Source organism: Motacilla alba, chromosome 10 (assembly GCF_015832195.1).
Source record: "Motacilla alba alba isolate MOTALB_02 chromosome 10, Motacilla_alba_V1.0_pri, whole genome shotgun sequence".
Taxonomy (NCBI): Eukaryota; Metazoa; Chordata; class Aves; order Passeriformes; family Motacillidae; genus Motacilla; species Motacilla alba.
The window spans coordinates 5,616,809-5,642,821 of NC_052025.1; the positions used below are offsets into that span (position 1 = coordinate 5,616,809).

General features: G+C 41.0%; 1 protein-coding gene across 5 annotated transcripts in view; it reads left to right on the top strand.

The window, feature by feature from the left end:
- The first annotated feature begins 417 nt into the window (after positions 1-417).
- MTMR10 (myotubularin related protein 10) overlaps positions 418-26,013 on the top strand; it is a 36,795-nt gene continuing 11,199 nt past the window's right edge. For 3 of the 5 annotated variants that reach the window (XR_005258188.1, XM_038147591.1, XM_038147592.1), the window contains exons 1-6: positions 418-1,405; positions 2,707-2,767; positions 14,890-15,026; positions 16,063-16,135; positions 17,178-17,320; positions 23,992-24,082. Coding sequence is in view for 4 of the 5 variants with exons in the window: in XM_038147591.1 (XP_038003519.1) it covers positions 563-1,405; positions 2,707-2,767; positions 14,890-15,026; positions 16,063-16,135; positions 17,178-17,320; positions 23,992-24,082 (1,348 nt within the window). In the remaining variant the exon portion in view is untranslated. Of the gene's footprint in view, positions 1,406-2,706; positions 2,768-6,696; positions 7,365-14,889; positions 15,027-16,062; positions 16,136-17,177; positions 17,321-23,991; positions 24,083-26,013 lie in introns of those variants that run through there. The other 2 variants (XM_038147593.1, XM_038147594.1) reach the window with 2 other exon arrangements.

Genomic DNA, 26,013 nt, shown 5'->3' on the forward strand with positions numbered 1-26,013 from the left:
TCATGTAGGAGGAGGTGTTTTCACTGTGGAGGCCAAGTTTAGAGCAGTCATAATAATCACCTGCAGTATGGACCTTTATGGGTGCCATAGGCCACTAAGTAAACATGAGCAGTTACTCAGTTTCCTACTTAAAAGAGATAGCAGTGATGGATTTTGGCAGCTTAGGTAGGTGCACGTGTTATTTCCATCTCCTGGAGAAGTTCAGGTGAGCAACACGTGAGTGCCTGGAAAGCTTAAAGGGAGTTACAACAATATTGGATCAACATCCAGCTCCCAGAGTCGTCAGCAGGGCTGCAGAGTGGGAGGGTGACTGCAGCAGCTGCCTGGGGCATCATCCAGCCCTCACAGAATCACACAGAGTATGCTGAGTTGGAAGGGACCCACGAGGATCGCGGAGTCCAGCTCCCGGCCCTGCACAGAACCACCCCCAAGTCACATCACGGGCCTGAAAGGGCTGCAGGCACCCCACAGCTGTAATGCATACACCTTCTGTAAAGGGCGACAGGGAAGAACTCCATAGCAGTAAGTGATTCACAGAATCCCAGAACGTCAAGGGCTTGGGATGCAGCGTAGATCATCCAGTTCAAAACTCTGCCGTGGGCAGGGGCACCTTGCTCAAGGCCTTACAGAACCTGGCTGCGAACGCTGCCAGCGATGGAGCAGCCACGACCTCCGTCTGCAGCCTGTGCCAGGGTCTCCCCAGCCCCTCTCTCCACCACGCCGGAGCTGGATTTTACCGCTGCCTTACGAGACAGCCCCGCGTAGCAGTAACTCCTGCAGGCCTCGGAACGGGGGTTTCAGTTCCCACGGGGCTCTGAGGCCGAACTGCGGCAATCCTGTGCTTCAGCAGGCGGCCCGGCCCGCCGCAGGCCCGGCGTCCGGCTGTTCCCTGGGGCAGGCCCGGCCTGCGCAGGACGGGGCCGGCGGGGCGGTGACCCGGCCCCGGCAGCGCGGCCGTGCCGGGGCTGCGCGGTGCCGCGGGCGGGCCGTCACGGCCGGGCCGCTTGTTCCCTCCGCGCCGCCGTACGCGGGCACAGCCGCGCCCGCCCCTCACGGCCCGGCCCGGCCCGGCCCGGCCCGCCGGGGCCGCCGCCCGCCCACGGAGCCGCTGGGCCGGCTCGGGGAGGAGGAGGGAGCTGTGGGGGCTCCATGCGGGGCGGCAGCGGCTCCAGCCCGGGCCTGCCCAGGCCGCTGGCTCCTCCCTTGGGGAAGGAGGGTGCGCCGGGGCCGCCCCCGCGGTGTGACGGGGAGCGCAGCCCGAGCGGCCGCGGGCGCCGGGCCTGAGCCGGCGGGCGTCGGCACCACCTCCGCGGCCCGGCCCGGCCCGGCCGCCCGCCCGTCGGCGGCCACAATGTTCTCCCTCAAGCAGCCCAAACCCACCTTCAAGTCGTACCTTCTGCCTCAGGTAACCGCCTTTTACTGCCATTACCGACCTGCCCTCCCTGCCCTGCCTGCCCCGCCTGCCCCGGGCCGTCCCTGGCCGAGGTGCCGCCCGGGAGCTGTGCCCGCTGGCCCGGGGGCTGTGCCCGCTGGCCCGGGGGATGGCGAACAGCACCTGTGGAGGGGCTGCCGGCTCCCCGAGCCCTCCGTGGCACCGGGAAACAAAAGCTGCGCAGCCGGTTCGGGGTGCAGCTCCTCGGCCTCCGGGTCTCCGCGCCGCACACGGACAGAGCCCGCACGGCGGTGGGAAACAGGACTTCTATCAAAATAAAGTCTTGTGTTCATTAAAATCGGCCCGTGCGAGATCATTTTGGAAAGTTGTGAGTTATGCTTCAGGTGTTTGGGCTCGCTTTGCCCGCAGCGCCGGGCGGGATGAGGAGAAAGCAGCGGGCGCTGCTCTGTTGTGCAGATAGTTAAAGTCTCACTTGCAGCCATCGCTTCATGTTTAGAACGTGTCTGATGGCATAAATAAGAAAACCAAGTATATCTATCAATTATATATAGCGCATATAGTACTGAGGGTGTCGAGAACCACCAGGACTTTTTGTGTCATTTGGATGTGCACTTGACAGAAAGTGATGTTTATTTACTTTAAACAAGACAGGACCTCTTCTAGCAACATGTTTGACATGACAAAAATCAGGGCTGATTTTTGTTTTTTCACAATTTCTTAGTAAAAATGAGATGTCAATGTAACACTGTTCTGGATATTCCTAGTCCTGGGAAATAGTTATATTGCTATCATTTGTAGGAACCGTGGGTTATTTCACCAAAGGTTCCAGTCTTTTTACAGAAGATTTTCAGTCTTAAGGTTTGAAACTGAAGTGCAAGTAGGCATATGTGTGTTTTAGGCCTTAGGTTTCTTTTGAAATCTTTCCTATGTTGGAAAGCTGTGCATGTTAGAAGTTAGTAGAGAGTTTTTTTGAACTTGAGTGTCTGTATCTGGAAAACTTGTTGAAGATCTCGAGCCATTATGGAGTATCAAGCCAAATTGGTTTTTGTTCATCCTGTGATTTGTGATAGTTCGGGTTACCCAATTTGTTAAACATGAATATTTTAAATATTTTATTATTCTTTTGGTACCAATCTAAATGCCCTCAAAATTGTTAAAAACTCTTGCTATGATTGGATTCTAGCTCCTTAAGATGAACTTTTTAAGCTAAAACAACTTTTTTCTCTTCTGTACAAGCAGGTCAGGCTTGTGTCTGACTGTAAAGTTCTGAGCCTTAAGTAATTTTTCTTTTTTTCTTTTTTTTTTTCCTTCAGGCTGATGACAATATAGCATCAGAACCAAGGATTAAAAAACTGGAACCAGTACTTTTACCAGGTAGGCATGAATCAGGAAATTGACAAATAGCTCTGGTGGTGTTGATTTTGGTATATTTTAATCTTAGCATTGTTTGAGGGAATATTGCTTTTGAGAAGAAAAAGGTAATGATATTTGTGTCTGTAGAAACTTATTCTAGCATACCTGAAACACTAAATAAATACATAGGCAGTTTTGCCTGTGTGATGCTGTACTACATATAGAATAATGTCTTGGTTTTATTGTGACTATTGGAAATTAAACCACTGGTGAGTGTTTTTGCATTCTTGACACCTTTCAGAAGACTACTGGTAATTACACTTTAATCAGAATGTCAGATTTTACCTGTGTGCAGAACCCAGTAGCAAAGCCTGTGTCAGGGTCTTCCTTTATTTTAAAGGAAAATAGTCACAGAATTTCCAGTATGTAGGTATGATTGACTTCTGTACTGGAAAACTTCTAATGCCATCTTTATTCATTTACTCTTATTGAATATGGTGCTGGTAGGTAAGTTTGGAATTTGTGTCTTCAGACCTCTACAGAATAATCTTTTTTAGGTGTGGGTGAAATAAAGTGATGCTTTTATTGCTGTTCATCATAATGTATTTATAAAAATGTAGGATATTAATGACACCCATATTTTAAATAAGAAATAATCTCTGGTAGATGGCAGTTTCAGCAATGAGGATTTCTAAAAGCCTTTTTTCAGATATGGAAGGAACAATCTACTGTTCCTAAGATTACTTTCACTGCAAACTGTACATCACAGTAATAAATTTGGCTTGCAGTTTCTAAGGATAATTTTGAGCTTAAAACAATGTCATACTACCGGGTTTTTTTAGCATTCAGAATGTATATTTAAAAATATGAATTTACACACACACTGATGTAGGTATAAACAACTGTTAAAATTATTTCTGTCACTGCTTTACATGGGCCTGTTGCTAATTAAGCAGTACTAATTAATATGTGATATGGTGCAGTGAGGTACCTACTGTGGAAGAGGTTCAACTGAAAGAGTAAATAACAACTGCCTGACATTCTTCGTGAAACAAAAGAATGCAGAGTTTGCTTGAGGCATAACTGTCTTAAAATACATTGCTGAGATTGCTTGATATTTGAAATAGTTATATTTTTATGCTTGCAAAACTTCTGCTTACCACTTGGCATCACACTGATTGTGTTGCAGTTGATATTCATCCAAGGCCTTTGACTCACAAGGAAGTGACTGCATATTCTTCTCTGAGACATTCCACAGCAACTGCAGGGCAGTAGAGTAGAGAGTGCTTTGCTCAAAATGTAGCACATCTTGCCTTTGCTGTGGGACCTGGCCAGGAGCAGTTACAAAAAGTAACTTCTGTGCTGCCACTTTTTGCAGTGTGGTTCCTGCTCTATTTGTGAAACTCCCAAATACTCTTAAAATGGTGCTGACTGGATTTGTTTTTCTCAACGGGCTTGTATTTATTCCCTCTTTACATTATTTTCCTTGTCTGCACTCTCTTTGAAGTCAGCATTTGATGGCTTTTGGGACCTTTGTTGTAAGTTGCCCCAAGTTATGTAGAAGCCACACTATGAGGTACCACAGACTCAAAATTTCCACCTCCATATCACTCTAAGGTATTATTTTGAGTTATTTCATGATAAGATTCACTGCTCTGTATAGCCACAGAGTAGTCCTGACAAAGTCTCTTCATGACTCTGCATGAGAGTTGGGAGGGTGTTAGAAGTGACTTATTTTAAATTACTTAAATGCAATTCTTCCTGTTTGAAGTTAAGCACCAGCCTAAAGACATTTTTTGTTTCTGTCATCAGCCGTGCTGTAGAAAAGTGCATAAACAAGTACACATTGTACTGCTGGATAGACTGCCTTGTGGATTTGTCATAGCCCAAGTTACTGGCCAAACTCCAACTCATTTAATTGTGTTAAGGCTGACTTGCACTTCCTTGTAAATACAGTTTCAGTATGGCATTCCTGAAATCCCATCCTTAACAATTGTGTGAAATTGCTTTTGCTCTCAGGAACAGAGATAAACCTGAGTGGCTGAATGTTTGTTACGCTTTTTTAAGTAGTGGAGTTTTTAAGGAGTTCTTTTGGAATTTAGTTACATTAGCACAAGCAGGTACTGGCTTTAGTAATCTTCAAAACCTGCAAATGGTTGTATTAAACTTTTGATTCCTAAAACTTAGTGACTCTGAGGGAGTGGCTTGCTTACTAATTCCAAAGAAGCTAAATACCCTGCTGTCTAACTTGTATTTCTGTGCAGTGAAGGTTAGGACAAGGAGTTACAGGCTAGGAAATAATACATTTGGTTAGGAAATGAAGTGGTTTTTATTTAAAATTAGAAAATTCATTGGAATCAACTTTCAACCTGTAGAGTTTGGTTTTTTTTAAGTTTAAAGAGCCCAGATCTCATCAGAATTTGGACCAAAAGCCTGTATTCTCATGGAATTATATGCCCTGAGGAGGGTGTTTATTGGGAAAAGGAAAAAGTATCATTTAAAACAAGTGAAAACCTTGGTTGTAAGGGACAACACTTGATACTGCAGCAGGGAAAAGCAAGTAATTTTATAGAATTTGGTATAATTTCATTGCAAAACAGATGATATAGCTTTGAGGTAGAGTTATAAAAATGTTTTCTTTCCACAGCTCTGTTTTCCTAGTGTTTGCTCTGTGAGTGAGAGTTTCTGCAGAATTTGTTGAGTTGGCCTCTGTAACAGTTTCACTTATTTCCCCTTTGTTTGTGTGCATTGCTAGTTTTACAGGCATGCCAAAGAGGAAAATTACGGAAATAGCAGGTAGTCTAGCAGCCAGTCTGTTATAGTGCCTTGCCTGGCTTTTGGGAAATTGTCTGTGTACCTTAGGGGAGTGTGGAGTTCACGTTGTTGAACCTGAAGGTATGTTTTGTTCTGGGGGTCAGCTGTAGCCTGTTTTCCATAACTGTGTCTGTAGCATTTCCAAGTCATCAACTTGATCATTGAAAAAGCCTGTCCAGCACGAGCGGGCTGTGAATGCAGCTTGTCTCCATGCTGTGAATGGCAAAGCAGTGTGCAGAAGTGCAGTACAGGGATGGACAATGGGCCAGTCTGGTGTCTGTACTGGAACCAGTGCCACACTGTGGGTTGGGCAAGACCAGGCAACGAGATCCTCCCTGTTGCTCTCTCGCTCACGCAGGGCATTCTGCAGCAGATTATGTAACCAGTGAAGCATCTGATGGAGTGTGGGGAAAGGATTGTTCCTCCTGAATCTTAATGTCAATTTGAATTAGTTAAATTGTTGCTCAGTATGCTGATTTGCTAGTAGATTAAGATATTAGTTGTTACCTGTAAGTTTTTTTACAAAAAAGCTGGAAATGGTTATTAAACTGAATTAGAATAATGTTTTTTATCTTTAAGGCTTGTTCATGCTAAGGCAAGATAAAGGGGCGGTGGTGGTGGGGTGCTGTTGAAAGCAGTTATGCACAGGCTGTTGTGTCTGCCCCGTTTTGTGGTCAGATGCCAGAAGAGAACCTGAGAGCCGTCGCCGGTGTGAGGTCTCAGCCGCGGTGGGTGACCAGCAGGGCACAAGTTCGGCTGCGCGGGGACACATGTCTGTCCCCTCTGGCTGCAGGTGGCTGCGGAGGCACCGAGGGAGAGGGGAGCAGGGCAAGCAGCACTCCCAGCCGCTCCTCTGCAGAGTGCAGAATGGGGACTTCCCTCTTGCAGGAGCCCAAGTGAGGAGTCACAGGATATCGCAGAAACAGTGCTACCGTGTTCAGTTCCTCTTGCTGTGTTTGTCTCACTTGAATTTATGCAGTTGCTTTCTATAGCCGTGTAAACATTTATCACCCACAGCTTCACATGGTAACAAGTTCCATAGTTTAATTATATGCTATTAGAACTCCTTTTAATTTTTTTTCTGAAATTACCACCATCCAGTTCCTTTGGATAAATCCCAGTTCTTGTAGTGTGCAGCAAACATCAAGCCATATTCCTCCATGTCATGCAAGTTGTGATTTTTAGACATGTGTTGTATGTCCACTTTGTTTTGCCTCCCTTTGGCTTAAATGTCTTAGTTGGTCCTAAAAATGAAGTTTCCTGTATCTGTAATCATCTTCTTGATTAATTCTGAACATTTTTTGGTTGTGCTAAGTTCCTGTTTTTTGCTGAGGTGGAATTATGTATCCTGTTCAAGATTTTTGCCGTTGGATAGATTCGGTTTTTATTTAATAATGCTGATTGACTTTGCCCCCTGCTTTTTCGATTTCTGTTGGCTTTTATATATACATGTGCCTTTAGAAAGGCAAGTGACTGTAGAAATTTAGTTTTGGGAGGGTTTTAAGACTGTATCATGGAAAGATTTGATCTTTTAGAAGAGTCTGTTTCTCTCACAAGTTAGCTCCCAGCTTTTTGTTTTTTTCTGCTTTCTGCAATTCCTTATTACATTGAGTCATGTGTTCCAGAGCAGCTGCAACACATCATGTGATAGGAGAGGGAAACTCACTGTTCATTGAGGCACCCTCGTGCAGTAGTGCCCCAGGTACGTTCTTGTCTCGCCGCTGCTCTGGACCCCGCTCCTCTTCCTCGGCATTTCCTTTGGCCCGTGGTGGCCCCGGCGGGAGAGCGGCGGCCGCGCTGTGCAGTGAGTGCTCGGTGCCCCTCGGGCCGGGGCAGGGCGGGGGTTGTGTGAGCCGGGGCCCAGCTTAGTGAGATTAATGAGTGACCCCCGGGCTCTGTCGGGTCTGCCCTGCTTGGCTGTTGGGAATCATTTTGCCTCCGAGGGAAAACTGAGGTTGCTTAGTTGGTGCAAGTGCTGTGCTGTGCTGCCGGTGCCTTTTCCTGGGGCTGTTTCTGGAATGAGGTGTTGATATTCAGGAAGGCATGACCCGATCTGCTGAGGATGTGCATGTGTTGCTGGTGAGCAGCGAGAGCCTGTCAGTGCTGATAGCACCTGAGCAGAACTTGCCTGAAGGCAGCTCCTCACTGCTCCAGAGCACTCGGAGCTGTTGATTCTCATTCCCAGTGTTGTGGAGTGCTCGCCAAGGCTCCCTCCCTCCTTGTGCAGCTGAGTGAGACTCATCATATTGCAGGGTTAGGGTTTTTTTCCCCTGCGTCAAGTTTTTTGTTTGAAACGGAAATGTTACTGTGAAAATTCGTTTGTTTGTTTTTAAAATTAATAGGTGATATAAAAAAGGAAGCAAAAAAGCTTTGCAGCTGCAACTTGTTCTCACGAATCAGTGTCATACAAGAGCTTGAAATTATTTTCAGCATTTAACAATGGCCAGATTAGAAGATCAGAATGGCAATTTGGAAAATAATGCAATTCCCTGAAGCTTTGTTAAAGTAGATATTTCAGGTTTTTTTGTTTTCTATACCAAGATTACCAGAAGTTTTATATAAGTTATGAAAGTTTTCAATTCTGGATTTGAAACCTGAAACAACAGGTTTCTGCAAACTAGTTTCTCATATTGCAAGAAGTTTAAAAATGAACCAAACATTTGACTTAGATTTAGAATGAGATGTCACTTACAGTAAGTATACACTGAGTACTCTTTTCTGTTGCAGCTTTTTTGTTTGTTTGGCTCAAAATAAATTTTCAGGCGTGGTTTGGGTTCAGTTAACTGCTTGTTCTGTGTTTGGGTTTGATTTTTTTAAGGACATAAGTACAACCAAGGCGGTCTGCAGGCAGAATCTCAGTACCAAATACAATCCTAAAAGTAGATTTTACTGGATGGAGTAATTTTGTCCTGCCTTTTGTTATAAAAGGCATTTCTTAAAGCTTCTGACTAGTAATATATTTTAGTATTTGTCAACCTCTGCAAAAATTATTTCCTATATGTAACAGATTAGCCATAGGCCAATATGGGAATAATTCCTTGAAGCTAGAAGGATGACCCTGTTTTAGCATTAAGTATTTTAATGTTTTTACATGTGCATTTTGCAAAGAAGTTGTGAAGTAATTGGTTTCTGCCCACTCTGCCCAACATTGGTTTAGTGCTACAAGCCATTTAAATCCAGTAGATTCTGAATTGTCATCTGTCCAAGCTACTGGGGGTTTTGTCTCTTGGCAATTATATTTTCTTCCAATTAAGCAAGTCTTCAGTGAACTGATTCCAAACTCATTTCTAAACAAATGCTTCTGTATTAATTTATTTGTTAAGCCAAACTTGTATAATTTAACAAAGACTCAGGAGTACATTAGAAGTTCGGCATCTGTAGCTTGTATTGGTAACATAGTTATAAAATAACAAGCTGAAAACCTCAATTTTCTCAAATTGTTACTGATTGTATTGTTTAGGCAAAGTCAGGGTTTGGGAATTGGTAGTTTACGTAGGCAGACTTAAAAATATGCAAACACCAAACACACTGCCTCTCACTGGCTTGTCTGTTCACATTACAGAACTCTGACCAAATCATTGCTAAAACTCTTATTGGAGGAGTTCTGGTGATAAGAGTTTATTTTAATTTGGCCCAACCATACATACCGATGCCAACAGGAGCTGTTTATTATTCTCTTTTTCTCACACACAGGTGTGTTCTTATTAACTATTTCATGCTGACACCTTTTTGTGCAACCAAAGAACAAGACAGATCAGAGCTAATTCAGGTGAAATTTGAACTGGCAAAAAAGGAAGAAAAGATCAATTTTTAACTGGATCAGTTCTCTGATGAGACTAACAAAGTCTGTCATAAATGGCAGTGCCAGCTTGAGGCGGAAGCGAGTGTTGAATATGGAACTGTTTCTATTTGAGTGGTAATACAAGTTCCTGGATTAAAGCAACTCTGTAAGCAGTTTTTTAGTTTGCTGCAATACTTTGGTTTCGATCTGGTGCATAGTGAGAGCTTTGCTCCTGATGAATGTTCCCTTCTTGCCATCTGAACTGTTGTTTGTTGCCTACTCTACGTTTTTGTGTCCTTCACTGTGGTTCTGAGATGTTGGAAAAGCTTTTGTGGAGCATCCCATCCTAGTTCAGAAAAGCAATTATCTTCTCAGGTCCCAGCTGTGGGTTTGTTTGGCTCTGTTTAAGTATTGTTGTTTTTTGGGGTTTTTTTTCAATGTTCATAAAGATTAGCCATTACTGGGCAAATACTGATTTTAATCTTGTTATTGTGCATGGGAAACACAGAGATGATCTTTGACAACTTACCAGGAAGGCTTTATTTTTTTGCTACTTTTTCCCCTTACTGAGCATTTTAAAAATTTATCTAGGCTCTTTTCTCTTAGCACACTAGAGAAACTAAAATATTAATATATGATATTTTAATAACAATTTTCTAATAAGACTGGCAAAGCAATCTCTTTTGGTACTGTGCATTTATAACACACCACTCTCCAAGCAGTGGTCAGAATTGTTCTTTGGGATCTCAGGTTCTCCTGTTAAAAATCAAGGCAAATTGTTTTTCATTCCCCAGTAATCACAGAATTGATCTGTCCTTTTGGAATAACCTTGTAAGAGCTCATGAAAATCAGAAAATAGATGAAAGACAATTATTTTATGAGCTTACAAATACTTTTTTTCCCCCTAAGTTTGGAAGTGCCTGAGCACACTGAACAGAAGATTCATTTAGAAGTGGATTCGAGACATTTACATCTAAATGCTTGATGCATACTAATAAACTCATACAATTTTGGTATTCTCTCCACAAGAGAGCAGATAAAGGGACAAAAAGGTTGTAGATTGAAGTTACTTATTAACAAAGTTTTTATTGGAAATTCTTACTTGGGAAATTCTGAAAGTTAATTATTTGCCAAATATTTTACAAGTGAACTCATTATTTGCATTCTTAACAGTTAAACAGCTACTTGAATTAGCTTGAGCTTTTCTTTTGTGAACTTCTAAGACTATGTTTCACATTAACAAGCTGGTTTTCTATTGTCTTACTTGGGTATAATCATTACCAGCATTGAAAATAGGAAACAGGAGTTCAGTTTCCAGGTGCTAGTTTTTTATGGATTTAGGTAGAAATTACATGACTGGATAAAGTACTTAATAACCTCTGTTATGCTTATGTCTGTTAGACATTGAACATATCTGTAGAGCTTCACTGCTCATTAAAGAAAGTTTGTGCTGATACATCTGTTCTTGTGCTTCTAGTACAGCATCGGGAAAGTTCCCTTAGCACCTTACAGGGTACCTGCAAACTTACTGTGCTTCTTTGCATTATTCATTTATGGAGTATGATTTCAGCTATTCATTGCCTCTAGCAAATACCAGGTTTTTAATGTGATAAAAATACAGCCTGCTAGCATTTTAAGGTGTGTATGTATGTATGTGTGCCATGCTCCATCTCTCAATACATATATGTATTGATCTCTGTATATGTAAAATACTGCTCAGTTCCTTTCATTGTGGTGTTTAGTCAGTATTGTTAAAGTTGTTGAAAAATGCCCAGTCTGTATTACCTCCTGCATTAATAAGGTTGGGGTCCTTGATGCTACTCAAATCAACCTTCTTTTCAGGAAAGTTACAAACTGCTACCTTTATTAGATAAACACAAAAATTAAACTTGATCCTGTGAAGCAGGGCACCAAAAGTAACGAAAATACAGTAGTGAAAATGGTGTAGAACATCCTTTATTGTAGGAGGTTAGTGATTAGGGATTGTGTTTCGAGTTTTGAGGAAGCATATAGCCCCAAAATGGTGTAGAACATCCTTTATTGTAGGAGGTTAGTGATTAGGGATTGTGTTTCGAGTTTTGAGGAAGCATATAGCCCCAAAGGCTGGTGCAGAGTGCAGTGGCTGCAGGCTGGGGGCGAGCACAGCTGTGCTATCCAGTGCTCCCTCCTGCCTCTCTCCCAGCTCCCACGTGCTCCCAGGCTCTGCTGGCTGCTTTTTATTTTGATTGCAGTGGCTTATGCATTATGCTGGATTAGATACGTACCGTGAATTCTCTTAACATCCAAAATTTGAACCAGGCAGATTGCATGTGCTTTTGGGAGATGTAGCAGAATTTTTCAGAAGTTTAACACTTTCTGAGGCTGTGTGTTAGGTGGAGAGTGTATTATCTAGATAGATCCTTCAGTTTCTCCTGTTATTTTTGTGATTTGTGTATTCAGTGTAAAAATATTTTTATTAAACATAATTAGGCTTTCTATGTAAGGGTGGCAACCTGTAATTTCTCTTCTGGTTTCCTGTCAAAGTTTAAACAAACTGCTCTCGTCTCCTGAGATCACTGTTTGACTCGTGGAGTCAGATGGAAGTGTTGACTGCTGTTCCATGTCTGGAACAGCTTGTGACTGTTTACTGGAAAAAGCAGCAGCTACATTGTAGCAATGTGCAGTGTAACATCTCTGAATAGCTCTGTTGTTGTCTTGTGTAGGAGAAATCACCTACTCAACTACAAACACAAGAAGGGTTCCTTGTGCAAGTCCTGTGCTTACTACTCACGTTGTTTATCTACTTCCCTAAATTTTCATTTTGAAAGGTTCACTATATATATATATAAAATTGTCCAAATGAGGGATAAAAGGTGGGTCACATAAAATTAAAAAAAAAATCAATTTCTAGAGGTGTTTGGAAACCACATCTATTAAATTATTAAATTTGCAAACTTTCTCATTCTTCAGCTGAAGTTGGTGTGCGCACATTCTCTGTCCTGCCATACCTTAATCCTTAGGTTCAAAATGGACAGTTCTGGGTTAGGGCTGCAAACCTGAGAGCAGAAGATAAGTGAGGCCAGAAAATCCAGAATGTATTTGTGTTGGATGAAAGGAAACTAAATGCAATTGCACTAAAACAGGATTAGAATTAACATGTGGCAGTGTAGCCATACAATCATGAGGAATGAAGAGGGGAAGTAAAAAGGACTGGCTTTGGAAAGAGAATGATGTAGCAGGCATGTTTAAAACTGTGGTAAATTCAAATTGAAGATGTGGGAATGTGTTTAATTTCTTTTCTGTTTGGTTACATCAAAGTAATGAAGTACTGAAATAGTTTGATAATAATAATTTGCTTTTAGAAGTGTCTCATATGTGATAGTAAAAAATATTATACTTGGTAACAGATAAGTGAATGTTACCAAAAAAAGCTATGAAGTTGCATTTCATTTCATGGTGTATTTAGGGCTCCATATTTTTTAATTAGAAATGCAGTGATACACTGGCAATATGTAGAGAGAGAGGAATAAAAATTACTTAGAACTCAGTTTATGAAGAGGTTGTTTTCTTCACACACAGGAGGTGACTCAGAACTTCACATTGAATAGTTGAAGACTTATTACCAACACTGAGGAAAAATTGCTTCAATAAATGTTTTGGGCTTTTGCAGTTATTTAAGTAAATAGATTATTTGAAGAAGTGCTGTGCATTACAAAGTTTCAGGCCAGACCATGTATTGAAACATTTTCATCACAATGTTTAACAGAAGTAGAGCTTGTCATTCTCATGTACCCCATTTTAAGACGCTGTTTTCAGCTGCTGTGGACTTGGATGAGTTTTTAACTATTTGTATTGAAGCTGTCAGAATCAGATTTTTTATTTTCATATTCAAAAGCTTATTTTAGTACATTTTAGCACTGTTTGAAAAAATACTTTAAAGCTCCAGAAGATCTGTTTATAGATATTTTCACAGTTCCTGCCACTTCTTGCTTAGAATATTCGTATGTATGATAACACAGGTCAATGAAACTTGTCTCCTCACATCTTCAAACAGTCCCAGAACACAGCTCATAATTCTGGCAGCTCAAGGCTACAGACTTAGACCAAGACATTTTTACAGCTGAGCAACTGAGCCGAAAGCAGGGATGCTGCTGCTGCTCTTAGTGACTTCCAGGCAGATCCCTGATTGTATCAGGGGCAAGAGATCCAGCAGGACCAGTAGGACAGCTGGGTGAATAGCCAAGGGGCTGGAGGGCCTGGAGACAGCAGAAGGTGCATTTCTCTCAAGTGTCTGGGACACCAAAGGCAGTCCTTTCAAGGTATGGTCACTTGGCTGCAGTGATAATCACCTGAGGAAAGACCTGCTCCACAGCAGGAGATAAATGGGGAATTCATTCCAGGCTGTGGTTCTACTCCTTGGACATGCAGTAGCTGACTGCTGCCAGCACAGCTGCCTGAAGAGCTGCTGCTCCCTTGCAGAGCATGACTGTGAGATGGCATTTCAGGCAACTGGGACTAAACATGCCAAACCTATTAGGAGCAAATTACGCTTCAGCAATCTTTAGTCCTTAGTTTCTTCTAAGCAAAATCTCAGAGCCAATATGAAATTACACTTTTCTTGGAACACACTTGTACTCCCACACTATTTATGGTAGACAGCAGCAGCAGGAGGTGGTTGATCTGATGACAGAAGTGAAAGCCCTGTACAGGAATAAAAGGAATTACTAAGTTAGATTACTGAAGGAAGAGTTACTGTTTAGCTTTCAGAAATCTTGGCTGTGGAACTGAAAAGTACAATTTTGTGTAGTGATTTACTTTTTCTTTTTAAAAGGTCCTCAGTATCATTTGCCTATATGCTTTTTTTATTTTATAGCTTATGCCAGACCAATTAGCATAATTTATTTTTTCTTCATTTGGATCTTCTGTTTTATTAAGGAAAGCCAGAAAATGTCTCGTTCATTAGACAGTCACAGTAAAAAGTTGGAAATGTGTTTGTGTTCTGTTTCTTGAAGTCACCTGAAAATGTCTTTATAAATGCAAAATGTGATGTGGCCTGATGATCCTGAATTCAGGAAGTTCATAAAATTCTCTGAAGTACTTAACAATAGCCAGCTAATTTCAGTTTTAAAAATAAATACTAGCTGAAGTACAGGAATGTATGCTATGTACAGTGTTGTTCAAACACATGAATTTTTAATAGTGGAGAATTGCAGATCTTGATCTCTGGATCTAAGGGAAGTAGTGTGTGCTTTTGTTGGGTTTGACTGTGGGTTAGGTTTCTTGTGGGGTTTCTCTTGGTTTTTATTCTTTGAGGTTTGTTTTGGTTTTAAGTTGGTTGTTTTTGTTGGTTTTGGTTTTGTTTCATTTTAACTACTGCACAAAATTGTCCATTTTGGGGGTAATTTTCTCTTTTTCCTGGAGTGGTGTTAAACTCCATGTTTACCCATAAGAGGTGGATAACTTGAAACTAGTAAAGAGTTAGGGGATCCTTGGTACTACAGACTTGGAATTGTTGTACCCACAGGATTTATATAGGCTTCTCCTTTCCCCTCCCTTTCTTCTGTTCCAGGTGAAATTGTGGTGAACGAAGTAAATTTTGTAAGAAAGTGCATTGCAACAGACACGAGCCAGTATGATCTGTGGGGCAAGCTGGTTTGCACTAACTTCAAGATTTCCTTTATTACAGATGACCCAATGCCACTGCAGGTTGGTTATTGCTCACACGGCTACATCATGAATGTGAAAAGTGAAATTATTCACCCAGACAGTTCCACTGGCCTATTCTGAATGTATTGCTGTCCCATCCATTCATATCAGAACAAGAGCACGACATTTGTACAGAAGTACATCCAGCTCCATTCACCTCCACGTACGGAGGCTTCCCCAGGAAGTGGTTTTACAAAAGACAAAGCAGGAATTATACACAGATGTGTTCCTCCCCGAAGGAGCTGTTTGCAGATGTCCCTTAGACTAGACAAGTGTCCGATCTGCAAAAGCTCTCCATGTGGTGGAGTTTTATTGGTGTTACTGGTGGAGGGCAAAGTAACCACGAAATGAGTATTCATTGGAGATGAAGCAACAAGAAGAGGGGACAAGAACTCTTCTGCTTTGTGAAAGCAGAGCTCATGACATTCAAAACCATGATCAGTTTTTGAACAGCACAGCATGCGACACTGGAAATCCAAGTAGTGAGCTGTGTGTAATTTGCAGTAGAGTTTGCACTTCCATTTGGGGCTTTTAAAGGAAATGTTCCATTAATTAAAGATATGTATAGCTCTGAAAGTAGGTAGATGCTTATTCAATAATAGTTAGGAAGCTTGACCAGAGCTACATCAAAAGGTTAATTTTTGGCATGAAGTAGTTGTTAAAATTTGCCCCTGAAGTAGAATTAATATTTTTTTCTTTCCATGCCTACGAAAGTAATAATTGGAGATTTCTTATATTCCACATATATAATTTTTTTAATACTTCAAACTGTATTGAATTTCTAAGAGTAATTTTTGATTCTAATTCAGTAAATTCAGTGCAAATAAGGAGGTTATTTTGCATATTCCACTGGGTTTCTGAACTGCTGGATGAGCAGTTCAGCAGCCTCTAAGCTCTAATTCCTGGGAATAGGCAAGGGTAGTATAGAAAAGCCTAGGCATGCCTGATTTTTATCGTAGTTTCTTCAAAGTTATTCTGTGTATCTGGTTGCAAACTGCAGAACTGCAATTAATGGCTGTGAGTTCATGTGTTTCAGAAATTCCATTATAAAAACCTCCTCCTTGGTGAACACGATGTCCCACTCACGTGCATTGAGCAGATTGTCACAGGTAGGTCAAAAATAGCTGAGTATACTGACAGGCTTTATTCTTGTTCAGTACAAAACTGCTACCTGCCTGTTAAGTTCTGCAGAATTGTTGACACTTGAGGTTTTATGTCATTAATCTTCCCTGATTTGAAGTATTTGGTTTATTTAAAATTAGGATAAAAGCCTCAAATGCTGAATAAATCTTGAGGTGCCATGCAGGAGACTTAGTTGGGTCTTTATATTATAGTCTTTACATTTGTAACCACTATACTGGTTCAGCAGGTGTTGTAGGAGAGACACATTATAGCAGTACAAAATTTTGTTAGCAATGTTTTTACGTTGAATTATCTGAATCTCTGCCACTGAAATACACTAAATTGCAAAAATAGATTATGGAGTTAGACATAGATGGGATTTATGACAAGGGAAATGCTGTAGTTTTCAATCCTCTCTAATTTTTAGCAAGTTAATAACTGGTGATCTCCAAAAATCTGCAAAACAGCAATTGACATCATAATCTGAACAAACAAAATACTTCTTGTGAGAACCAAGTCTTTATTGGTTGGATTCCTTAGACTAACTTATTTGTTAAGAATGCTTTTCATCTTATAATTGTAAAATTTCATAAAAGTGATCAATTTTCAAATTTTGTTTATGCCATGGGCTGTTAAACACTTGGTTTTCTGACTGTAGGTAATCTAAATTATTTGTTAAGTTTTCAAAGCCAAAAGATGGTTGTGATCACTGTGAAAAGATTAATGTGTTTCTGAGAAAGCACATGATGAAGAAATGCTTTTTTTTTTTTTTTTTTTTACAACAAAGAGGTACTATTGACCTGTTATATTGTCTTGCAGTGGCCCACATTTGTTGCCCCTTTTCTAAAAGATGAGGTTTACCCTAAGTTTAGTGAAACATAAGCTTTTACTAACAGGAATCAGCAGATTTTCTACCTGAATCAAAATGTGCCAGTAAATGAACTTCTGGCAGCAACATTACTGTGTGTGTTTGAGCCAGTCTTGTGTTTCCTTACAGAACACAGTCAAATAAGTTTCTCTTCTTTACAGTGAATGACACCAAGAGGAAGCAGAAGGTCCTTGGTCCCAACCAAAAACTGAAATTTAATCCAACTGAATTAATAATTTATTGCAAAGACTTCCGTATTGTCAGATTTCGTTTTGATGAAGCAGGTCCTGAAAGTGCAAAAAAGGTATTGTTATCTTCTATGAATTTCTGCCTTGTAAGTCATTACATGTAGCAACAGCTGTGCTGATAAGAACATTTTGTGTTATTATGTTTTGATAGAGAAGTGGGGGGAAGAATTACAAATTATTCACATTCTGTTACAGGAGAATATCTAGACATTTGGAGTCAAATCTATTAGAGGAAAAAATTTAATGTGATGCATTAATTGTTTAGTATCATACAAGATAAATATATCATATGAGATAAACCAGTGTCTCTTGTCATATCTGTTGTGCTTTTAAAAGTTATTAATTTATTAAATAAATCTTTTTAAGGACTGGAATCAGAATGTTGCATTGCAGCTGTACAACAGATGTTTGCATTTTTACGGAAAATGTTTCAAACTTTGATACATTGTCTGAAAGTCATAAGCTTAATTTACCCAGAGGTTGCGTCTACTGCCTTATGGATGTCCTTAATGGTGTCACACAGATCTCCAGCGAGCTCTTGGAATCACCATTTTGTCCGATTTACATCAACTTGGGCTCTTTCTCAACATTTAGTTATCGAAGACTCTTACAGGAGGACAGGACTGGCTCTGTCCATGCCTAGGGCTCTCGTTCCTTGCCCGCCTGTGCCCGGTGCTGGGCGGTGCCGGGGCTGTGTTGCAGCCCGGAGGGGCTGTGCCGAGCAGGGCCGGCCCCGCGTTCCTGCCGCTCGGCTGCCCTGACCTCCGCGGCGTGCCACAGCCGGCCTTTCGTAAGGAATGACCCACTTTGCTCTCAGAGCTTAACCATTCCCCTTCTCAGTAGGATCAGGTTTGAGTTTAGCCCTGTAAGTCGCAAGGACCATCTGCCCAGGCATAAGTCTGCGTGCAGTTACTGACCGAGAGCTGCTGAACCGGCTCAGCCCCTTCACGCTCCCCGAGGGGCGCGGGCAGGAGCCCGCCATGGCCCGCCCTGCTCTGCCTGCGCCCCTGCTCTGCCTGCGCCCTGCCTGCTGCCTGCGCTGGCTGCAGCCTTCCGCGTTTGGCAGTCTTTCTGCAGTCATTCCCTTGCACAGCTTCTCCAGGATCCCCCTGGAGCAGCCGTCTCCTGTAATGTCTTTACAGCAACTATTTCTAATTGGCTGTCACAGCCAAGGAGAGTGATTAGCCAGGAGGAGGAGAGAATAAACTCAGCATCTCATTAACATTCTTTGTGCTGCTTTTTCTTATGCAAGAGCAAACAGCGAGACCATTTTATGAAGACCTTTACATTAGGCATTTTTAATTACATGGTCTTAGGTGGTTTCTTCTGACAGGAAGAACAGCTAGGTCTAGAGAGCCAGAGCCTGTGTGGTTATAGAGCTTGGGCTGGTGGGGACCAAAAGTGTAACAACTGCTATTTTCAAATACCAGAATGTGCTCAGTGGAGAGGAAGAAAACTGGTACAAATATCAGCTGTGTGGTTACTGTTGCAGTTTCGATGCATTTGGTAGGTTACTGTCTGGGTGTAGCACAGAGGCGCTTTTACTGAAGGGAGATCAGGTTCAGCTAATCTGATGTTTCCATAATAACATTATTCGATTAGCATTAAAATATAAATTCATAGAACCATGAGATCCTTAGATCAGTTTTCCTGTATCAGGATTTTGCTTAAATTATTTTGGGATGCTGATGAACACGTGTGGAGTGGTCTTACACAGCATATTGAATGGAGTTGTTCTTTCTGACATTTAGATGGCATGCTGGCACCACAGTATGGAAAGATTTTATCTGGTTTTTGTTCCTACATATTAGCAAGGTAGTACATATTAGCAAGGTTGTCCTGGTGTTTAAAAACAGAAGACAGTGATCAGGCCTCCTTAAAGTTCTGAAGGGCCTCTTTAATCTATATTTACATCCAACTGTGTGTACAAGAAAATTTTGGTAGCTGTCTACTTGGAAATAACTGTGTGTGCATAACTTTTGTAGGGAAGACCAAGACTTAGAGTGTGCCTGAGTTGGGATGTGAGGGGAAGCCTGCTCTTGGGCTGAGGGTGCATTGCTGTCTCTCTGCTATAGGAGAGGACTGACCATGGAATTTGGGCTCTGGGTGGAGAGGCCTGCATGGCAATTCATGTTTCAAAACAAGCTTTAACTATATGGAATAGTTAGAAGGACGACAGATGCTAACTTTATGCAGTTAAGGAATTTGCTAAAAGCATAGATCAGTGCACGTACAGGAAATACTCTGCAGCATCCAGTGACATAAATTGGTGTTGGCAAAGCGAGTGTAATCTGTTCCTAAGGAAGCGTCTCTGTTTGCTGAACAGGGCAGAAGGGAGAATAACTAATTAGGCTGCCTTACTAGAATAGAGATTATTCCAAGTCTCTCTTTGAGGATCTCAGAAAGATCCTCTTTCCAAGGATCTCTTTGGATGCTGTGAAAAGAAGGATCCAAAGCAGGCTTCTGATGTGGACAATCTGACAGACTTGACTACACATAGACACATAGGTAATGTTGGCAGAACTTTCAGAGGCCTTTTTCTTTGCCTTTAAGCAGAAACATTGTGAGAACGCGTTCATTTATTTTCAGGTAAATTATTATAGAGAAGCTTAAAAATCAGTTCTATTACAAAAATACCCTCAGTACTTGTTGCAGCCAATGCATACTAATAAAATACTGGCTCAGCAGTAGCCAGCCAGGTAAATATTTTCTTCCTCATTTTTATTAGTGGCTATTTGGGAAACAAGCATTAAGGAAAAATAGAAGGAATGGAAATTTGCACTCACCACTGTTTAGCAGTTTAATTTTGTTTTGTCTCTAAAATAAAGCGATAGAGTCTCCAAAGGAAGGAAAGCCAGATGGGTGTGGGAGGAAGTGGAGGATGGGGAGGCAAGGGTAAGCAAGTTAGGGAAGTCTTAAGTTAGGCAGTGCAAAAAAAAGAAGCATTTCACATTCCTTAGAGGAAAGGAATTATTTTGTTCCAAAAATGACAGCAAACAGAAAAACTGAAAACTCCTGCTATTTTTTAGGCACTGCAGTATTGGACATTAGACTGAGAAAATAAAATCTATGAAAAGATGGGGCTGTTGATCTTCTGACTGTTAGGTGATGGCCAGTGTGTTGCCTCACCGTGCATATGGATCCTGGCAATGCTCCAGGATGGCACACACCCTGTGCCTCATATGTATGAATATATTTCCATTTTCTCATCCCTTTCTCTTCTGCAACTCTCTCAGTTCTTTTCTCCAGGAAGCTTTTTTGAATGAGTATGAGAGTCGTTTCAGAATCACGTGCTCAATCAAAACAGAAGGAAAATTTTGTATCTCAGATCTTGTTTCCTGTGTAATCAAAAGTAGCCTTTCCTACGTCATAACACTTGGGATGGAGGGGAACATTTTTTTCTCTAATTGTTATGAACAATAATATGAAACTCGTAAGAGTTTTGGACAAATGGTCCTGACCCTTTCTAATGTGTTCCTCCTGCCTCCCCAACTCTATTACCTTGTTCTAATTGTTTATACAGATCACAAAATTGGTACTGTTTCAAGGCACTGGGAATGCATAAGATACTGTCTTTGGAGGGGATGAAGAAAACTTTTTTTAGAAGTAAACTTACAGAATCACAGAATCAGAATGGTTTGGCTTGGAAGGGCCCTTAAAGCTCATCTCATTCCACCCCCCGCCATGGGCAGAGACACCTTCCACTACACCAGGTTTTTCAAAGCCCTGTCCTGCTCTTGAGCACTGCAGGGATGGCACAGCCACAACTTCCCCAGGCAAAGGTAAAAGATATTTTAAAAAATACAGATGATTTAAAAAAATACAGATGAACGAAAAAAAATTAGGATGAATAAATTCTCCTAATGCTGAATGCTTATTCTCCCAATAGGTTTTCCAGCCTAGGAAAATGAACAAAACCTGTTTGTGGGACTTGATGTAGTCCTGCTTGTGTGACTTTCTACCACAGGTGTCTGCTTGGGATAGGAATTACAGGAGCAATGGAAAACAGGATTTTTGCAGAGAGTTCATAAGCCGGGTAGCCTGGCATATGGAAGGAAGGAAAATCCAGGGCTGTGCTAACTTAGCACATCTGAAATGTTGTTCACAACTCTTCTGCAAAAGCATTAGCAATACTTTGAAGCTCTTGCCCTTGGTAAAATTCCTGTGGAAGAGGAGGGTGTGCCCTGAAAGTATCATTTATTTTTCTCAGATAGGGGTTGAACAGGGGACACTGACATAGGGAAATGGTTTTTGTGCTATGAAATAACTACAGCCATTGTGTTTACTGCTTTTAATAAATGAACTTTCCAACAAGCAGCCTATTCTCTTGTTATTTGTCTGAGCCTAAATATCTTCAGCTTTATACAGTTTTAAAGTGGCAAGAATACCAAACATTTTTGAGTTTGATATGAGAACGCTTCCTGTAAAACATGCCTGTCTTCCAATTTAGAGCATTCTACTTATGGCCATAATCTGCTGAGATCTGTGGAATGTGCTTGTCTTCTGAGTCTCTGAGACAATAAAGCTATTATAGGGATTTAGTGAGGAGTAAACAGAAAATTAGTATGTCTTTAGTACTTGCTTAATGTATCTATGAGTGGAATTTTTCTAAAATGTAAAAATGGAGACAATAGCAGGATAAGTCTATCATATTTTAAAATAAGAGAAATAGATGTCCTGAACCTGTGGGTGGACTGTTTCACCCATGCAATACATGGTGTGAGTTACATCTATTCCATGGAACACCCAGAGCATTTTCCAGCTCCTGCTTTATTTAAAAGCACAAATATGGTCTCATATTTTTTGTGGAGAGCTGGATCTGGATGGTTACTATCTCCCCCCCACCATTTTATCCCTCTTCACCCAGCACACACATACTCCCTTTTTCAAATGTGGCAAGCAAATGACAGAGATTTCAGCTGCTGCCTATTTAAAAATAGGTTTTACTGTATTCCTGTTGTGTTATTTGGCAGCACAATGGAATTTCTTTCCTGCAGTTTGTCCTGAAGCCTTGAGAGTAGATTAGCATAGTAAAAGGCTTTCAACTTTCACTCCATAAATGAAGATGAGGAGTAGCTCTGCTAGAATTAGTTACTGTAGTGAAAAGCTACATAGAAAAATGGAAGTCAAAATGTGAATATACACAGATTTCCATTTTATTTGATTGTTAATGATAGCCAAAAGTAATCTGTTAGAAGTGGCCAAATATTGTTGAATAGCTGGCTTCTTCTGCTTTGGTTCATACACGGAAATCACAAGATTTAGTAAAATGTGCATGACTTCCAGTTATGTCATTAAAAATTTTATCAAATCCTGGAAACGAGCTTGTAACTGTTCATTAGGAAAGTCTGCTGTACTGTTCTCCAGGGACACCTGTACTGTTAGGGTTTTTTGGGGGGCTGTCACCCCTGCAATGTTCTGCCCTCTGTTTTCCTTTGCAGTTTCATTGTAGAGCAGAAAGTGTGGGGAGAACAGTTAAAGAAACCGTTGTTCTAAGACTTGACTGGAATTTTTTTTGTTGAATGTTTGTGAAACAACATTTTCAGCTCAAGTTAGTCTATTATCATTACTGGTTTTATAAATAATGAGGACTTTCCTCATCAAAAGTCAAAGTATATAAAACTACAGTAAAGGTTCCATAACACCAGGGATGTTGCATATAAACAATAAAAACACAGCAACTTTCTCCTTGCGGATCTCAGCATAACTGAGCTCTTGAACTTTGTTCCCATTGCCCAGTGCTGCCAGCACTGGTACTCCTTCAGTTCTGTGGTGCAAATCTTTCTGTTATGCCTATCACAATAAGGACACTTTCCTTCATAAAAAGAAAATAATTTCTTGGATGCACAGGATTTTTTTCAAAAATAATATTCAAAACTGCTACGCTCTGAATAAATTTTGTAAATGTGTTTCTAAATATGAAAAGTTGGGAAAAATTTAAGGGAAGATAGAAAAAAAAAACTTAGGTGATAAGAATGTGGGCTTGCAGTATATCTTTGTCCCTGGTTAAAAGGTACAATTTAGTAAAATGCAGAAGCAAATACTGAGGGAAGAGGAAAAAGTTAAAGACTCCATTCATATCCTGAAATTTGAAGAATAACAGCACCAATCTCTATATGATACTTTTTTCCTTCCTGAATTTGATTCTTCTAGACATTAGGGTTTTTGTCAGACATTTTGTATTTATTAGTGAATATCTACATTCAAAAAGAAACTAGAAATGCTTGACGAAATTTTAAGTCCAGGATCTAATCCTAAATCATGTGCTGCACTCTTAATAATCTTAGGGAAAGAACCAATAAGGTTTTTTAAAAGGAAATTGCACATGGAAAACCTCCTGGCCCAACTGACAACTTTGTAACCAAAATATCTGTCAAATGCTGTTAAATAGTGATAATGATTCAGGACTTGCCTGAACTGTTAATTGTTTAAAATTGTCCTGGTAAAATTCCATTATGTTGTTTCTGTGTTTTTCCCCTCTTCCCTAGGCACTGATTGCTGGCTGCTGTCAGAACAGTGCTAGGCTGGACCTTTTGAAGTGACCCTGCATGCTCTTAGGTTCTTTTGCTGGATTGATAAGCACTCCTTTCATTAAAGAAAATACCAAAAGACTGATTTTTAGTTTTTTTTCACAGCTCTGCATATTTGACACTGTTACAATTAAGGGCAATATTTTTTTTTGTCTCTATAGATATATAAATAACAGTAATAAATGTCTCTTTCCTAGGTGTGCCTTGCAATAGCTCATTATTCTCAGCCAACGGATCTTCAGCTCCTCTTTGCATTTGAGTACGTTGGGGAAATATATCATAATCCAGGTAAGGATGAAAGTACTTGGATTGTGCTTTTTTTCCTGTTTTGTAATGTGTATTTTTAGTAAGACTTCTGTCCAGAAGCAGTGGCAAAAAGCATTTGAGGCTTTCTCCAAGGGTAACAAAATGGGCTTGTTCTGCACCCAGCCTCTTCCTGACGGTTGTAAGTCTTTCATTGGGATAGACATTAACGACCAAAATCCAAAGAGATGTCTTTCCCATCTGAAACAAAGCCAAACTGTGGCAGCATGAATACTCCTGTTTCTCAGTTCACGCTTCCATCCTCCTGTTGTATGTCTCTGTTGGTACTCTGGGTACCCAGTGAATGTCCCATCAGGCAGGCTTGCTCACCTGCCCTTCTTTTGGGAATAAGTTTCTCTTCTGGTGGTATTGCAGGAGGATTTGTGCAACTTGGGACTCCATACCTTCTTTCCTAGAGGCTTACTAGGCAGTTCTTACCACTCAAAACCTCCACCACCCCTGCTGAGCTGGAGCACACCCTCTCTGCTCAAGGCCAATCTCCAACTGAACCTTGTCAGTTAGGTAAGCCTGCAAAGATGCCTTTGGAACTTGATTTCTAGCGTAATGCTGTGCGGTCACTGCTGAGTGTTCCCCAGCCGAGACACAGCTGAGAGCCAGCAGTTGTAGGGTGCCAAGCCTCCCCACAGAGCGTGCTGCTGCTGAGAGCTGTGCTACTGAGATCTGAACTCAGCAGCTGGCGCTAGAAACCACTGATCTGCCTGTTACAAAACATGAACCTTGTGGAATTACGAGATCAGGCCTTCAAATTTGCAAAACAATGCATGGTTTTCATCCAGGTGCCTCCGTGACTGCCCTGTGCATGCACAAGAATAAGTGTGCACGTGATTATGTTGCACACACAATTGCACATGGAATTTCTTACCTCATAAAGCTTGGGCAATTTTTAAGGTCCATGTATTTCCATGTTATAAAGTACTAGGGAGGAAGCCAATTTGCAGATAAAATTGCAATAAAATGTTAGGCTGTCACAAAGTTGCCTTTACTCTCTCTTTAAAATACCATTTGCTATATGGAAAAATACCTAGTGGAAGAATTACGTAAGGTGGGTAAAAATGTTCCTCTGGAGCAGCAGACCAGAATTGCAAAGGAGAGTTGTTCTGCCATGCTGCAGTTCCTGAGAGAATATGAAATTCTTTTGGGTTTTGTTGGGTTGTTCTTGTTGTCGTGAGCCCTGGTGTTTGTCCCATAGATATCTGGCTTTGCTCTTGCAATTCCAGTGCTGCTTAATGACTCTCTCTCCCTGCTACTCCCAGTGAAGTAAAAGGTGAAATGCTGTCTTTGTGCTTCCTGGGGAACATAAAAAGTCTGCATTGCTCTGGTGTATGTGTACATTGCTTTTTTTTTCCCAGGCTATATTTGATAGTTATATATCCTGCCATTAAACAGAAAAAAATACTTTCTTGTAATGATTGTATTTCTCTGTTTACCATCTTTGAAGAACTACTTCAGTCTGATTTTAGTCCTATTTTCTTCTGAAAATCCTAAGTAGTCAAAGTGCCAGTGCAAGAATGAAGTTGATAGAAACAGAAAGCAGAAACCACACACATTATGGGATGTCAGCAGAGCTGTGACACTGTTCTGCTTCCTTTAGTCAGGCTCTTGCTGAGGCTCAGAGCTTTAATGGGGGAGGTAACACGGCTGAATTTTATTCCACTTCCATCTAAAATTGTACTTCAAGTGTCAAGAAACAAAATGTAATTTCTTTTTGATACAGCTGACTGTCCCCCTGGCATCTAAAGAATGACCAGGAGATCCTTCTGTATAGTAACAGCCTCTATAAGCTCCTGGTTCCTAAACACAAAATGATAGGCCTTCTTTTTGTGTGGATATAGATCTATATAGAAACCCCAATATTTTAACATGGCCTTCCATTTCTTTTATTTGCTGTTAATACA